We start from the raw sequence: 17,463 nt of genomic DNA on the forward strand, positions 1-17,463 counted from the left end.
CCCGTGGAAGTCAAGAACTGTGACCTTCAACCTCTTCCACAAGCAAATGGGTAAGTTAGAGAACCTAGTCTCCCTCAAAGACAGATGGGTGAATATACTGGGGTGTACCTGTGCAGCACAATCATATATACTCCCCAAAGGGAGCGCGTCATTAACATCCACAATAACAGACCCGAGTGAGTTTTATACAGAGAGGAAAGCCAGCCTCAAAGGGTTACGTGCTACAAGATTCCATTTGACCCTGAAAGACATGATTGATAATAGTACATTGATAATTAGTGGTTGCCAAGGGTTACGGATGAGGGTTAAGAAAGATCCATCTAATGTATAAAGAAATAAAATTAAATGTTTAAAACAGTTATCTACTTACCCTGAATCCCACATGATTAACTAGCCTTAGGTCCTAATGAAGCAATGCCTCTTCTCAGAGCTCCCTGGGGTCCTACCATTGCTTCCCCCATCTACCTCATCTTAGTCTATGAGATGACTCCTACATGAGACCCTATTCCAAGCAAGGGCTCTACCCAGGAGGGTTTCGGCTATGGTAGAGGAGGTTTCTGTCTCTTTTTGACATTTCTTTCCCTCAATTCTTTTCAAGACTTGGATAGGGATGCAGAAAGGTAGAGGTTCTGCTTGATGTTCTCTGGTAGACAACAACAACAACAACAACGCCACTCTGGTCTCAGAATCCAAGGCAGGCTAGGGTTTACTGCCTTTTTTAAATTATGAAAATGTCAGTTCTTAAATTCATGTTATTATACCACCATTTATTTTACTAAGATTGATTCTGGTTAGAAACCACCCAACTTGCAATAGAATTTCCCAGACTTTAGGATCTGGTGCTTTTTATTTTTGTTTTTGTTTATTACATACTCGCATTAACATTCCAGTTTGCTGCTCTGTTTGGTAGCTTGATGCATTTGACTCACTGGAGCCGTAAACATGACTGCAATTCATAAAGCAAAATGAACCCTTGAGTGGGCTGTGGGCTTTTCCAGGAATGGCTGTATCTGTCTGGAATGACCTCTCCAGAGCCTTCTCCATGTGTAAGACCAGCCATTGTTCTAGTTGGCTAGTCTCTTGCTCTAATAAAACACTGACCAAAAGCAGCTTAGGGTTGGAAAGGACCCATTTGGTTTACACTTCCAGGTCACAGTCCGTCACTGAGGCAACCTGGGACAGGAATCTAAGTAGGAACTGAAGCAGAACACGGAGGAACTCTGCCTGGCAGCCTGTTCTCTCGCGCGCGTTTGGCTTTCTTGATTCATAGCTTAAGCCCAATTGCCTGGGGATGGTGCTGCCCATAGCGGGCTGGGCCCTCTCACATCCATCATCAGTAGAGACATGTCCCTTACAGACATGGTCATAGGCCAATTTGATCAAGGAAATTCTTCATTTGAGATTTTCTCTTTCCAGGTGACTCATCTTATATCAAATTGATAGTAAAAACTAATCAGGATGGGCATAGATGAGGCATTTCAACAAGAATTCCTAGGGGGGAAGCTGTGCCTGCATAGACAGGTGGCTTATTCCAGCTGCAGTGGTGTGGAGGGGTGGAAAGGTTGCAGGTCCAGAGGCCCATTACCTTATACTGGCTAGCTTTACCCCACCCATAGCTGCTCCTTCCCCACCTCTTTCTCAGAACTAATAAATACACTAATAGACAAAAACTGACTAACAGGCAAAACCCTTTTGAAATCTATTAACTTAACCATCCCCTAACTCCCACCAACTCAAAAGGCTAAGGTTGCCATGAGCTAGCACCTGCAGCCTGTGGAGTGCTTTCCCTATCCCGCCGTAACCACCTTCTGTGCGCCCAACAATATATTTTAAACTTGCCTTTATTAATGACTTTCTTTGTTTTAAAAACTATAAAGCTTCATGAAGCTACATTCACCTTGGGACATGGAATCTGAATTAGTCTACGTCCCTGTTTCCAGAGCTGTCACTCAAATCTGTGACTAGAATAAACTCATATCCCTTCAAGGTGAGAACTGTCCTTTGTGAGCAGACAGCAGAAGAGCCAGAAAAGAAGGAACAAGCGAAGAGTCTCTGGTTTGTGCCACACCATGTCCAGCAGAGGATGAGTGTTGTCAGCGGCTGACTACAGAGTGCCCTTGTGCTGATGCCACGGTAAGGAAAGTGACTACAGTCTCTGCCAATGAGAAAGATAAAACTACAGCATACAACACTGAGCAAGAGGGAATGTTCTTTTTCGCTGAATTCAGAGTTCTGCAGAGCAAGGCCAGTGGCTGTAAAGGACAGGAAAGAGAAGCTTCATCCTCAAACACATGCTTCAAATCACACAGCAAAGAAAACTAATGAACAGACTTGAAAATAAGAGTTCTTAGGATTATTCACCCAAAGTGTGGCTGTCTCCTGTCACAAGCATGTAAGTTAGCTCTGCACTCAGCAGCAAATACTTCATTAATAAGTAAATACAAGGGTTGGAGAGGCGTCACACAGTTAAGATCATTTCTAGAGAACCTGGGTTCAATTCCCGGCACCCATGTGGTCACTCACAAACATCTGTACCTCCAATTCCAAAGGCCAACCTTTCTACTCTCTCTGGGCAGCAGGCACACACATGCTGCACAGACAAACAGACACGTAGACAAAACTCCCATATACACACACACAAAAAAAAAATCTTAAAATCAAAGAAACAAATGCAGGGGCCTGGAGAGATGGTCTCTGAGGGTACCTGCTCACACAAGGCGCACACCCTTAATCTTAACACTCAGGAAGCTGAGACAGAGATGGGGCATCAGTGTGAGTTCAAGACCAGCCTGTTCTACACTTTAAGTTTTAGCCAGGACTATATAGGGAGAAACTGCTGGAAATTCTTTTCTTTTCTTTCTTTCTTTCTTTCTTTCTTTTTTTTTTAGAAGCAGCAAGAACTGTGACTGTCATGGTAGAGGTAAGACTATCCTAAAGGGGGACACCGTGTCCTTCTCTTTAGCCATCTGACAATGACACCCAAGGAATTTTAAACTCTACAGGAATCTTAAGCTTGAGGAAGAGAAAAGCTGAAGCTCAGGTGCCTTCAGAGACTTCCCATGGCAGTGATGGCTCGCAAGAGCCCTGACCATGATGCACCAATGACCACACCCTGCCCAGCAATGCAGAGGTCTTGCCCATGGTTTAAACCTTAACTTCACGTTACTAGCCCAGAATCGACCACTGACCTCTTTATTGGCTCCTCTTCCCAATGTGGCCACATTAACTAACTTTTGCTTCTCTGCTTTTCACAGACTTGATTCTTGAGCTGGTATTTCAAGGACAGGTGGCCGAGCTTCACTTGTCAGGGCTACAGGGCCCAGGTCTACCCCTGGTGGCAGTCATGTGGCCTGGGAGAATGTCTTTTTGTTTTACTGTGCATTCACGGTTGACTAAAGAAAGGACTTTCATTCTCTCCTTACCCCCCCCTTTTTTTTTACTTTATTAATATATTCAGGATATTGTGGGGTTTTTTTTTTTTTTTTGGCCAATAGCTTTCTAGTTTGTCATCTGCCTATAGCTTTGAGATTTTCATTTTACGAACAAGACCCTTGATGATTTTATTCAGTAATATATTTAAATAGTTTCTTTGCAATCTTTTGCTGGTGTTAAAATCGAAGTAAACTTGAAATAAAACAAAAAGTTGTCAGTATCAAAATGGAGTCATTTATGTCCAATCCAAGGCAAATGGACAGTCTGTGCCACACTGCAGGGTCACTTATGTAAGTATGCCCAGGTTAAGAATTATCCACAGAACTCCAGAGAGGCTGTTTATGCCGTAACCCTTGTCTAAGGAGAGCTGCCTCCACCAATGAGCTAACACCAACTAAAGTCCCCTTACCAATGGCCTTTGTTTCAAAGTGGCTTACATGTGGCTTCCTTTCCTCTGAAGGTGTCCTAACCTCAGCCTCTGAAATTGTGCCTTTGGTGTCTTCCCATCACATATCTACCCCACATTGCCATCCCTTGCTACTTCCAACTATTTCCAAATAGATTTGTTTAGGTGAGCCAGTCTCCCCACTGTTTGGATCTCGCTCAGGCCACAGTTCCTGCAGCAGCCCTTCCTCTCTCACGAACACAGACACAGACAAGCGCCGTTTGAAGAGCACTGCCTATGGGTATCTGGCCAACAGACTTTCCAGCACCAAGATTTCTACAGATGACAGAGAGCCACACACTCTGTTCCCCACCTCTTCCCTGCTGTCTGCTACAGTCTCAGAGTCTGAATTCCACAGAGTCTGAATTCTTGACCTAGAAGAAGTCTTGCATCTTCCTGACTTCTTCTAGGTCAAGTTGCTAATTCTAACGGGGAAATGTCATTACAGGTGAGACTCGGCAGGAAACATCTTCTTACATTTCTTGCTATTGCCTTCCAATAACAAAGCTGTGGCTCATGAGGAACAATTTAACATTTTCACGTGGTATTAGTCTCCTACAGCTGGTGCAACTTGCTACCATGAGCTAGGTGTCTTAACATGCCAGAACTTCATGGTCTGAAACCAAGGGGTTAGCAGAACTAGGTTCTCTGTAACAGTTCCATGGACTGATCCTTCCTTGACTATTTCTAGGTTGGCTGTCAGTCAACTTTGGTACTACTTGGCTCACAGATGCACCGTTCTAATCTCTGCCTCTGTCTTCACGTGGCTATCTTCCCTGTACGTATTCATATTTTCTTCCCCCCCCCTCTGTGTGTGTCTCTCTCTGTGTGTGTGTCTCTGTCTCTCTCTGCCTCTTTCGCTCTCTCTTCCTCCTGTAAGGCCATCAGTCATATTTGGTTAGAGTTGTCCTAATAACTAAGTTATATCTGCAAAGACCCTATTCATAGGTACTGGGGTTTAAGGCTTTCATACCTATTTTTGAAGGGGTAACAATTCAACCTAGAGCACACATCAACCAACCTTGTTTACGAGAGTCATCGCATAAACCAACAGCTCCGTGTCAACTCCATCTTTTTCTTCCAGGATTTCCATGATGTTGGACCAGGGTTTGATGCCTACAGGTGAAGCAAAAATCATTAGCAGCAGCAATTCAATGGCACTCATTATCCAGTCACACTGGAGTTTCACCAAGGAGTTCTCCTTTGGGGATGGCAATGTCTTTCCATCCCTGCATGTGTAGGGTGGACACCTCTTTAAGCTGGACTTGTGCCTATCCTAATAAACTGTATTTCCTAGCAACCAAAACACTTTCCTGTCTTGTGCTCATTATATCCATAACTATTTGCTTGAGAAGTCTCCTTTATATTAAATACACAGTTTTTAAGTCTGTTCATGTGCACACTTTTGGGATGCAGACTAAAACCCTTTCTAAGTCATTGCTGAAAAGCCCAGCAGCAGACACTGAGCAAGACATGAAGACCTTTATTTACTCACAGTTCCAAGCAGTAACAGAAGAATGCTACTTCTAATCCATCAGGGTACAGATATTGTCAGGGCATTAGCTAGGTATAGAGTCTGGTGGGTAACTTCCCTTGATGGGTTTAGAATCTAGTGACGTAGTTAGACAAAAGGCACAAACATAGATACAAGCACAGAGCCCCCATCTAAGAAGCAGAAGACATATTTAGTTAGGGCTATGATGCTGGCAAGGGAAATGCAGTAAAGATGGATATGGAAGGCTTGGGAAGTGAGGTTCCTCTCGAGTGAGCCCCACTTCTGAAGGCACATGAGCTGCTCTCTCCGGCCTCTAGGATAGAGGTAGAAAACACGTCACATTTTAGACCATCAAGTCAAGTCAAGGCCATGAAGGAAAAAGCAGTCTTCTGGCATGGCTCCATGCCCGGGATAAATATTAGAAGTGATAGAAGCATTGGCTTGCCCTTGGGTTGGGGGCTGGAATGTGACCCTCTTTCCTGTGTGATTCCTCTATAAATTATCTCAAAAGGATATCACTTATCTTTGTTTGATAAAGTAAACTTGTAAATAGCCTAAACACAGCAGTTTCCAAATGCTGGTCCTTGAATGGTTTGTGACAAAGCTGATCCTGGCCTTGAGATAAATAAACATTTCCCAAAGGCAGAAATGGTATCACTCTCGTTCATCTCTGCTTTCAGCACAATGCCTGCTGTAGAGGACAAGGTCAATAAAATATCAGAGAACAGTAATGATTTCTCAGAGGGCATTTGGTATGTGAAGACGGAACAGCTTTACAAGAATGAGAGGGAAGATACACACAGGAAGAAAAAAGAAGGACTGAAAAATAGGCACCTTCTAGAAGACATGACACACACAGATTAATTCCACATGCAAATATGTCAGCTCTTCCAGCAAATGAACCTGGTTTCATCCTTTAGCTGAGTTATCCAGCAAGTTAGACCCAAGCAATCTTCTGCATCTATTTTTAATTCTGAATGTGCAGATATGCTCTCCCTCTCAAGACCTACTGAATTGTATCTGGACATTTATTGTCAAACTCTTTTGCAGTTAGCACCAGGGTATAGTTGTTCTTCAAGTGTCAACAGAGTGACCATTTCAGCCTTCAAGACAGCCAACCAAGGTAGCCAGTAGACCCTGGGCCTCGCTATCCCTATGAATTCAGGAAACATCTGCTTGTGTTTCTAATGGGGCATCAATCTCAAGGACTAGAGCACTCCCAGGAGATGCTGGGCAAAGTGCCTGGGAGAAACACTGAATCTGTAGTTTCTAATTTTTATGGTGCTTCTGGACTCAGAATTACTTCCTCATTGTTGACTTTGAATCCAAAGTGCCCTGTGGGGGCTGGGGAAGAGAAAGCCAAGCAACAGAGGCAGGTGTCCCAGAAAAAGGGAGCCAGATCCCTACCACACTTTCACACACACACACACACACACACACACACACACACACACACACAATACATAAGTACATAATGTAAAAAGAAAAAAAATTAGGTTGGGGAATTAAGGCAGGTTAGGGACATATCTAAGCTGAGAATCAAGTGTTTGTCTTAAGAGATTACTGCAAGGTGTCCAGGAGACGAAGCATTTCTAGATCCTTTCTTAGCATTCATGGGGTACATTGGAAGACAAGGTTGTCATTGTCATCGGTCTCCCTCAAGATCCACCCTAAACACTGCAATATAGGTTTCATAAGAGCCCGGTGCCTCCTGATGTTGGCAAGCACATAGTTGACTCAGACATTTGACTGATCTGTGTGTGCACACTGACTGTTGCACCACAGACACCCAAACATCAGTAGGTGCCATTATCAAGGTCATGGTTAGTGATGACACCAATACTTAAAATGCTCACTTTCCACAAGGCTCCAGGCCAGTCCTTTGCCACGAAGGCACAATGCTTCTTTCTTTAACTAGGATTAAAGATAAATACACATAATACATGATTGAGACATTTCCCATTTATTTTCATGATAGGTTCCTATATTAAACTTCATCAGACATTTTACATGATGCCTTGTACTAATGGTCAAACACATGTTGGACAATCCTTCCAGCACATTCTGGATCTTTCCAGGTAACAGATCTATATAGTCTCCACAGAGACTTTTGACATTGAACAGTCCGTTCAGTTCAAGTGTGTAACCTCTAGCATCCACCATACTTTAGACATCCTTCACCATTCAATTCACCCTCAAGCAGAGTCAGAGACAGGATTGCTTGAAGGGATGATAGACTCTACCCCATGATCATCATGTATGATATGCATGTACATAAATTAAGTCATATTCATCACTTTACATTCAAATGAAAAATATAAGTTCAAAAGCTATGTTGGACCAAATCAATAGATCCCAAGATTTATGAAAAAATGAGTAAACTTGTCTGTTCCCCAAGCTCGCTCTCTGTGGGAGAGGCTAACTACATGTCCAAGGGACTGTCTGTCACTCTACCTAGCTTCAAGATAACCCACCACAGGGCAAATCTTAGGAAAGAACTTGACAAGGTAGAATGACAACCCAACCATCTCCTAAAAGCTTCCATGACTTACCGTCTTTCTCTCTTCCCGTCAGGCATCTGTCCAAAGAAAGTGACATAAAGATATAAGAGAGAGAGAGTGTGTGTGTTGGGGAATGGTATAAAGTGCTTGATGTCCAGGCACAAGGTCCTGGGTTTGAGTCCTAGGACCCACCTAATAAATCTAGAGATGGTGGTGTGTGACTATAATCCCTGTGAGAAGGAGTCAGAGACAAGCAGATCCCCGGGGCGCTCTGGCCAGTCGGTCTAGACAAATCAGTGATCTCGCTTCAGGTTCAGCCAGAGACCGTGTGAAAACTAATCCAGAGAGCAATTAAAGATGACATCCTAGGTCAACTTCTGACCTACACATGCATGCACATACATACACACACACACACACACACACACACACACACACACACACAGAGAGGTGAAGATGATCCAGAGGATCTGAAAAGTCAGTTGTGATTCATGACACATTCAGGGCTAATCAAACTCACTTTTTATTATAGCCCCAAAGCTAAAGTATAGTGGACTAGACCAAATGAGGCATTTAAAATGTTCACATATTCATAAATATGAGTTACTACCTACGATGCACCTTTCGGTTTGTTTGTTTTGTGGTAATGAGGACTGAACACAGACCCTCATGCATACCCAACAGGCACTCTTCCACTGAGCTATACTTCCGGGCTCCTTTGATGAACTTTTCTTTCTAGGCTCTCTAAGTGGCATACTCTAGTCCATGTCACACTCCTGACTAACTAATAGATGGCCATGCATAGTGTTTATAAATACACCAAGGGGATCTAGTCTAGAATGACTTCAACTACCTTGGTGCTAATGACTTTTGGTTTATTTTCTTAGTTTTATAGTTGCTGATTCCTCAAGTCAGAGTTTTCCTGTCCAATAAAAAAAATGGAAAGACAACTGTCTTTCCCATGCCAGTCCCTCCTGCCAAGGAACGAGTCTGGAGACTCTACGGAGCAGAATTTATGGACTGTTTGCACGTGTGCCCACGTGGACATGCTCAGCCCTCCTTCAGTCATCTCCGGCATGCCGGGAACTGGAGACTGCTCTAAACCCTGCTGCTGGAAACACCTGGCATTCATGCTGCTCTCTTCAGAATTCCCTGACACACTGGTATGTTTAATTCCATCACAGAATCCCTGGACAAGTTTACTAGCAGCAAACCCGGATGACGCTATATGTATGTATTTCAAAATCACAGCCAAGACCACACATGTCCATGAAGAAATGTGCTATTGAGCCACACATGATGAACTTTCTCTGAGCTGTTTCATTAGTGATGTTCCTCTGTTTGCAGCTCTTCATGTTTAGTGGCAGGCAGATGATAGCAGCTGCCAAAGGTTGAAGAAATTTTATAGGCAAAATCTACCAAGCTGAGAAAACGATCGATGGGAATTTTTTTTTTTTTTACTAATTGAAAAAAGATGGCCATCATTTTGTCTTGTTGGAGAGACTTGGGATAGTAGAGGCCTCAGGCTGAGACCGCGGAATGAAGCTTGCATGTGGGAAACAAAGCCCCAGGTTCATCTGAGGGTCATTCCCACTCTACAACATGCCCTATGTGCAGTGGAACTCCAAAGAAAGATGCTAGGAGTTCCTACTCAACAAGGCCAAAGGAGAACCTCAAAGCTATGAAAAGGATGTCCCTATATTATGGCCCAATGACAAATGTCGTTGATACCCACAATTTAAAAGAGGCTACCAAAACGTCCAAGCATCGTCCTAAAGGAACTCCAGAGTTGGGAGATAGAACCCACATCCTGCAAGGATGAACCAAGTGAATCACCATTTTCCCAAATGCCCACCTGGCTCTGCGAAAGCCAGACATGGTTTCTGAGCTGCTGGCTGTCCTTATTCAGGACTGTTAGTGGCACTATAACCTGTTCTTACTATAAGACATCTCCTGTCTGGTACCAGATGACAATATGTCGTTGTAGAGGGAAGGTGGCTGTGGTCTGCGACCTGCCTTCCAGACTCCAGTATGGGATGGCAGGGAGAAGGGCAGAAAGCTCAAGGAACATCTATGGGTCAGTGTTACATAGGACAGGAAGAGAAGGAAAGACCCACAGTGATTTAATCTGGATCAAAAGGACAGGTCCGCTGTCATGTCCTGGCTAAGTCCTCACGTCCATTTTCTTCACTGTCACGTCACATCCCTGCCCAAATCTCCACAGTCACCACCCTGGACCCCTTATGGCGATGTCTACACACAGAATGCTCCCAATAACTCAGCAGAAGAGGGGAAGCCTCCCTATATGCAACACCGTGACCTTGATGGCCCCACGGCGGGACTACTCACCTCTTTTGGTGTCGACAGCAGAAACGGCCTGAATGAGGAGCGGTGCATTGGACTCAGAGTACTCCACAAAGACGAGCAGAAGCTTCAGGGCTGTCTTCACCACCAGGCGGAACTGGAGAGAAGATGAAACCATCACAGAGAAGCATAGGCGGCCCTGCCCACTTGAAGGCACTCTTCCCTCCCCCACAGCCAGCACCCACCGTCAGTCAACTCAGAGGTCATCCAGATTCCTTTATTGGTTCCTCACTCACCTCTTATCAGAAACACCTCAGCAGATAGGTATTAGTCCCCCGCCCCAACTGTGAAGATTGGGAAACTGAGGCAGAGTACGCTGTCCATGATCACACATCTAGTGAGCAATGGAACCAGGAATTCGAACCCAGGACATTTGACCCTGGGGTTCACATCCGGCTTCCAACAAGTAAGACATGCATGCTGAACTGGGGACTTCATTTGATCCCAATGACAACAGGCACAATTCATATTTTTCCAATGAGGAAGCAGGTACGGTAGGTCAAACACTTGGATTAGGCACAAGTGCAAGCTTGGGTAAGCAGGATCCTGAGCCAAGTACCCAGTACTTAAAGCAGACAGAGCAGGCTGCCTGGGGCCTTGGAACTCACAGACCCTGGATTCAAGGCTCAGCATTTGTGAGGTGCTGAAGCCAGCTCAGTACTTTCTTTCCCACAGTAGAACTTACCCTTGGAGAGACCATGAGTGACTCACTCAGTGGAAGCTACCATGGCTTTCTAACTCCAGCTCCTTTGGTCCTGAGGGGTTCTGGGTCAGTTTCTCTACCCCCCAGCTGCTCCTCTCTCTCTCTCCCTCAAAGCCTCCCTTCCCTTTATCCCATTTTCTTCCAAGAATCTTGTCCTCAGTGACCTTACACACATACCTCCTGAGGATCGCACGAATGATGCGCCTGAGAACACCACGCCAACCTCAGGCTGTCCATCCTTTCCCAAGCTGTTGTTGCCCCTTTCAACCCCACAGACCTCTTCTAAATTGAGATGGAGTTGTTTACATGTTTTCCTTCAAGGCCAAGAACTACACACGACTCAGAGTGGGTTTAGGGGTGTCTGCTAGCTGCTCTGATCTGTCAGTCAATGGCCAGGTCAAACCATCAGTCCCATTTTGCCCACCACATTGTGGAAATCAGTTCCCGCTTCTTCATTTGCCCTGCACCTCGAGGAAGACCCAGGGACTCCATGAGGCCTGCGCTCCCATCACAATGACAGGGAAACAGACTTGATGGGGAAAGTGAGGGAACCCCAAGCAAAGAACCGCACTGTACAGCTCAAAGGTGTATGGCTTCATTTCCCAGCTTGCTAGGGATGCCCTGTGATCATGAATCCTGATGCTCAACTTGACAGGATTTAGAATCTCCGCTGAAACAAACTGCTGGGCATATCTGTACGGGATTTTCTAGACTGGGTTAAGGGATGTGGGAAGTCTCTTAAGTATAGGCAGCACCATTCCATGAGCTGGAATCCCAGACTCAACCAAAAGCAGAAAGAGACCTGAGCACAGCATCTGTCTCCCTCTGCTTCCCGGCTGTGATTGCCTTGTGACCAGCCGCCCCAGCTCCTGCCACCATCCCTGCCGTCATGGACTATATCCTAAAAATACAAGACAAAAATCAACCATTCCTTCCTAAGTTCATTTTACTCAAGTATTTTTGTTCCACCAACTAGAAAAGCAACCAGATGCTCTCCAGCCCAACTTGATGGGAATTTAACTGTGTCTCCACTACTCAGTTTAGCTATTCAGGTTCATGGTGGCCTGCATGTTGTCAAATCCAGCAGTTACCTCTTCATGGATTTCATTCAGCCCTCGTAGCACGTGACACACTCAGTTGCTCTCTCTCACGGGAGAGGACAGCTAGTCTCCCACCTGATGGCGACTCCTTCACTGCTATTTCCAGGGTATTCAGGATGGCTCTGTGAAGACCTAAGGGTTTCTGCCTGGGCGTTCATTCCTCTTCTCACCACACACTCTCTGACAAGTTTATCTTACCCCTGGGTTTAAAAGCTCATCTAAGATCGAATGTTAAATGTCTGTTGCTTTCCAGGCCTGACCCAATTCCTGGGCTGGGTTGTCTTATAACTTTGACATCTCTCGGGTGCTAACCCACACCTCAGATTCACTGTGACTAAAACTTGATTTTCATTCATTCTCACCACATGCCACCCTCCACTACCAGCCTGGCCCATGCATGCCACCCTCCACTACCAGCCTGGCCCGTGCATGCCACCCTCCACTACCAGCCTGGCCCATGCATGCCACCCTCCACTACCAGCCTGGCCCATGCATGCCACCCTCCACTACCAGCCTGGCCCGTGCATGCCACCCTCCACTACCAGCCTGGCCCGTGCATGCCACCCTCCACTACCAGCCTGGCCCGTGCATGCCACCCTCCACTACCAGCCTGGCCCGTGCATGCCACCCTCCACTACCAGCCTGGCCCGTGCATGCCACCCTCCACTACCAGCCTGGCCCATGCATGCCACCCCCACTAGCAACCTGACCCGTGCATGCCACCCCCACTAGCAACACTACATAGTGAAGGTGGCATATCTTCACTGAGTTTCTCCTTCTAACCCATCACAGTGGCATGGGACCGGTCATAGCCCCTAACCAAGCTAAGGCCCTTCACAGTCAGGTGAAGGTCAAGAAGTCCCAGGTTTCCCCTTCCTTTTGTGTTCCTACCACCAAGGGAACTGTGTACTCTGGGGGTGGGGGGACTCTAAGCATTTTAGATGGTTCCTACCCCTAACTCCAGTCCTACCATTTCCCTGCTCCTTCCTGTCTAGGAAGAGGCCAAATTCCACAGTATTTTCCCAACAGGTACAAGGCTTTGGGGGGCAGCAGTCCAGAAGAATGAACTATGTTTTGTATGTTTAAAGCCAGAGAAGTGTCTTTAAGTAAACACAAACCCAGCATGTCCAGGCTTGGAGGCTTCCCCGGGAGGCAGAAATTCCTTTTGTGGTTCCTGAAAGGAACCTGGCAGCTGTGCAGTGTGCTCCCATGAGGCTGGTCTTGGCAGGGCCCGCTTTGTCGGTCCCATAGAGCCCTTCTGAGCATCTGTGGGGTCACAGGCCTTGACTATCATGATGTGGTCCCTAGTACCCAGAATCCGTAAGCCATGGATGCTTCTGCTGGAGAACCTGCTTTCCCACAGAAGCTTTCCTTTTCATGTGTTCCTCCCCTTTGCTGGAAAGGCTCTGTTGGGAGTTCTTCGGGCACCGCAATTTTATTTTGAAAAATTTCTTAAACATAATTCCTATGATCAGGAGTTCTGTGACTTCAGCTTCTAGTTAGTTTATGTTTGGTGCTTTCGGAAGCTTTACTAGCCAACGAATAGCAAGCACATTAGACAATTAAAGCGCTTTAGAGGCAAGAACATCGGAACGTTAATTTGGGGCAAATTCCTGGTACTAATTGAAAGCATGTCGCAGCTCATCTTCAGATGCATCCGGGGCTCCTACTCAGAAATTCCACATTAGCAATGTTGTGAAGGTTTGAAAGTAGGGAGGGGACACTGCTTCTAAATACTGCTATAGAATCCTTCATTTATCCAAGAGTTACTCTCTTTGATACCCTTCTGTATGGAGAATATAACCACACGCTCCGGAGTGCGAAGCAACCAGCACAGGGGCCACATTCCTCCTCCTCAAAGACCAGCACATTGCCTTTTCCACAGTTCTTGAGAAATCTTTTCTTGGTGCCGAGGACTAATTGGGCAGTAAAGTGCTTTTGTAGAATGCACAAGGCCCTTGCTTTATTCCCAGATTCATCTTAGGTATATTTGCACATTTGAATAGGAACCGCTGTTAGGAGTCCTAGCCCATATTCACTGGGAAGAGGCAAACATGGGAGGCAGTGGTAGAGCAGGGGAGGTGGGCTTAAGATGGCTGCAGGAAGGAGCAACCCCAAAAAAGGAGGGGTGGGAGTAAGCTCCAAAGCAGTCAGGGCATACACCATCACATGGCTTAGACACATCAATCCTCAGAGTGTCATTCCAACCCCAAACGCACAATTTTCAGCTCCGACCAAAGCCCCTTCTTATCCTAACAAGCACAGTGTCACGACAATGCATCCAGCACCTGGCAATCTGTCTAGCCCTGGAAGGGCTGATCCAGTCCCCATGAAGCATGTGACACCATGCGCTGGTTCAGCATCATGAAGCAGACAGGCGATATGACAACAGGGAATCAGCCTCAGCGGCTCAAAACCAAGTGGGTTGAAGAGGAAGGCACATCCCCGCAGGAGGTAAACCTGGGTGGGGTAGACAGGCTGGCTGTGCTTGAGTCCCTTCCAATCCACACATCTTTGCTTCCACTTCACAGGTACTACAGGCACTAGGCAAGCACTCTGCCAACTGAGCTACATTCCCAGCCCAAGAAAAGTGTTTTATGCTTTCCTAAAACATATAGCTAAGCAGGAATCTGCGCTAGTCCCTTTGTATGAACATGCCTCCACCATACTTCGTGAAGATTTAATGCATTTTCAGGGTGGCTGGACTCTGCTGCACCCACTATTTTGGACTTTATGTTCCTAGTCATCATAAAATATAGGCTGAAAGACCTATGTGAAGGCCAAAGTACCAGGTAAGTAACCAAGAAAGCAACCAAGGACAGCCTCCATATCCCCCACACTCTGGATCCAATGTCACGTCCATTTCAGAGAGGCTGGGGGTGGGGGAGCAGTACCACCATGGTGCTTGCCTAGGGTTTGGTTTTCCTGGTCATTGTGCAGAAAGCATCTAGGTTTTAGAATGCAGTTACCAGAGACCTGGAAAAGGAATACAAGGCAGTTTCTTAAGACTTCGCACGCAGCTCACTGGATTTAAGGAAGCAAAAGAAATCCAGCGAGTGGGTAACATATGCTGCTCACTGAGTTCAAATTCAAGTATCCAAAGCCTTCTAGTTGCCTTAGGATTTAAGTTACAAAGAGGTCTAGAGAAATACTTATGATTTTGCTTCATGTCCCACTAAAGGTAGCATAGATGTGTGCTATAGACAGGTGCTGACCTTTAAACTAGCATAGAAACTGTAAGACATCCTGGTCTATAGATCTTTATTGTACTATTTATACATTTACCTATACTCTAGAACAAACTAGGTATCAGGGGAAAAAAATCAAACCAGACACGTTGGCTCATGCCTGTAATGCCAGCACTAGAAGCTGAGCAGGAGGGGATCTCTGTTGAGTTTGCAGCCAGCCTGGCCTATAAAGTTAATTCCAGATCAGCCTGCTCCACAGAATGAGACCCTGTCTCTTCTTCCATGAAAAAATTGCAGCCCCTAGTTATGCATCATTAAGACTCCTCATTTAACTTTTTATTCTAATGTCATACTCTCAAGTTGTGACTTTCTAAGCCAGCAGTTCAAACTCAGGCCCAAGGGCCTTCATAATTATTAAATGGCTCAACAAAAATCTTAGGCTCCAGAATCTTTCCCTTCTCAACCTCTAACAGACTGTTTGAACATGGTGTGGGCGATTATCAGAAATAAAACAGAGGCTCAGACAGTGCCTCAAGCACAGAACTCTGGGCCTCGGCCTGCAAGGATTCACGGGGAATAAAAGGATCAGGGTTGGCACATCAGTCAGAACAGGAAGTCACCTGCACCAAGTCCCTGTGCTCTGCCTGAGTGACAGCTGCATGCTTCTGACAGTGCAGTCTACAGAAAGGAGACCAACGCTATGAACAGTGAAGTAACCCAGGGGAAGCTGGCTAGCCCTGAAGGTACTAACCGGTGAGTAAGACATTTTGTACAGTATAAAACAGAGCAAGCTGTCCAAAGATGATGGAAGATAAAAGCAAAACAAAAAGTTACAAATTATAACTTATTCTGCTGGAGTTTAGCTGAAACTTTATTTAAATAGCAGTGTGCAAACATTAGAAATATTCACATGGCTAAATTTTCCAGAGGATACCCAGGGTCATTGCAAAGAGTCATTTGAGGGCCCGAGAGATGGCTCAGCATGTAAAGGGGCTTGCTATCCAACATGATGACCTGAGTTTGACCCCTGGTACCCACATGCGAGTTGTCCTCTGACCTGCACACGGGCATGGTATGCACACGCCCACACATTCACAAACATAACAAATAAAACGTGAGAACTAAAAAGGCTCAATTCATAAAATACCATTTATTCGTTTTTTTACTATTGAGAAAGAGATAGCAAACCCTTGCATGAACATGCCAGCTAAGGGGCATCTTGTTACTGCTTGCAGAATGCAATATTGGTTGAAGGAAATCAACAACCTTGGGTGCTTTTACAGGAAGCAGCATGCCCAGGTGGGGGTACAAAACCCCACAGTCTAGGAGGCTAGAATAACTTGCTACATGGCTAATTTCTAAGTGGAAGCAAAGGAAAACAGGTTAGATTACTGCCCTTAGCCAGTGAAAAGCCCCATCTTCCATATGTTTTGGCTCGAAATATATGCATTGTGGAAATAGGACAGATAATATTTCCCAAGTAAAATAACTTTCTTCTACAAACAACTAGTCCTGGAGGCATGCCAGCAGACAGCAGGTAAGCCTGGCATGGTGAATGTGCTGTCAGGAGAGCTTGGTTGCCAGGAGTCTCCATGAAGTGAGTGCATACAGGTGCCAGGCAGACAAAAACAAAGTCCAGGGGCTGGTGGTGGTGGGTGGAAGAGGGAGTGGGCAGGGGGTAGGGGGAGGCTAAGAGCATTGACAAATAGAACCCAAGCCTGCAGGGCACCTCCTGGGATGACTCCCAGAACTCCTGCCTCTGTTGTCCTTCCTTCTTCTACTGCCCTAGAAGATGGAAACTATTTTCATTGGAGAAAGGGTATGCTGGCTGCCTGAGATTCTGCAATCTTCCAGATGTGTTCCCAGGTTCGAACCAGCAGTTCCTACTCTTTTTCCTGCTGAGAGAACATGGCCGCTTTCTCTGGCCACAGGAGCGAAGTGTCACAGTTCCACTCTCTCTTGTATTTCTGGCTTTCATAGGGAAAAAGCATTTGTGAGTGATGAAGCAGCAAGGCTAACTTATAGAGAAGCTTCTTGAGAGTGGAGGGGACCCAATTATGCTCCCTGAGGTTACACCACGGACTAAAGGAGAGATACTTCTGCCACCCGGGCCTCTGCTGGCTGTTCCCCTAAGACCTGGCCTCACCCTCAGGTCGCTCACTCCTAAAGCAAGTGCTTGTGAAACCGGATCTTCAACCTACTCCTCTCCCAGGAGAATGGTTTCCTACTGGGGCA

At 45.8% G+C, this 17,463-nt stretch overlaps 1 protein-coding gene across 5 annotated transcripts in view; it reads right to left on the bottom strand.

Moving 5' to 3' along the window:
* Fhod3 (formin homology 2 domain containing 3) overlaps positions 1–17,463 on the bottom strand; it is a 412,200-nt gene that overhangs the window by 135,025 nt on the left and 259,712 nt on the right. For all 5 annotated transcript variants that reach the window (XM_041660396.1, XM_041660395.1, XM_041660394.1 and 2 more), the window contains exons 7-8: positions 10,223–10,334; positions 4,899–4,993 (exon numbers count right to left, since the gene is read on the bottom strand). In XM_041660396.1, coding sequence (XP_041516330.1) covers positions 4,899–4,993; positions 10,223–10,334 — 207 coding nt within the window. The remainder of the gene's footprint in view (positions 1–4,898; positions 4,994–10,222; positions 10,335–17,463) is intronic.

This window comes from Microtus oregoni, unplaced genomic scaffold, assembly GCF_018167655.1.
Source record: "Microtus oregoni isolate MIOR12 unplaced genomic scaffold, Mior012 000011F_ref0000422, whole genome shotgun sequence".
Classification (NCBI taxonomy): Eukaryota; Metazoa; Chordata; class Mammalia; order Rodentia; family Cricetidae; genus Microtus; species Microtus oregoni.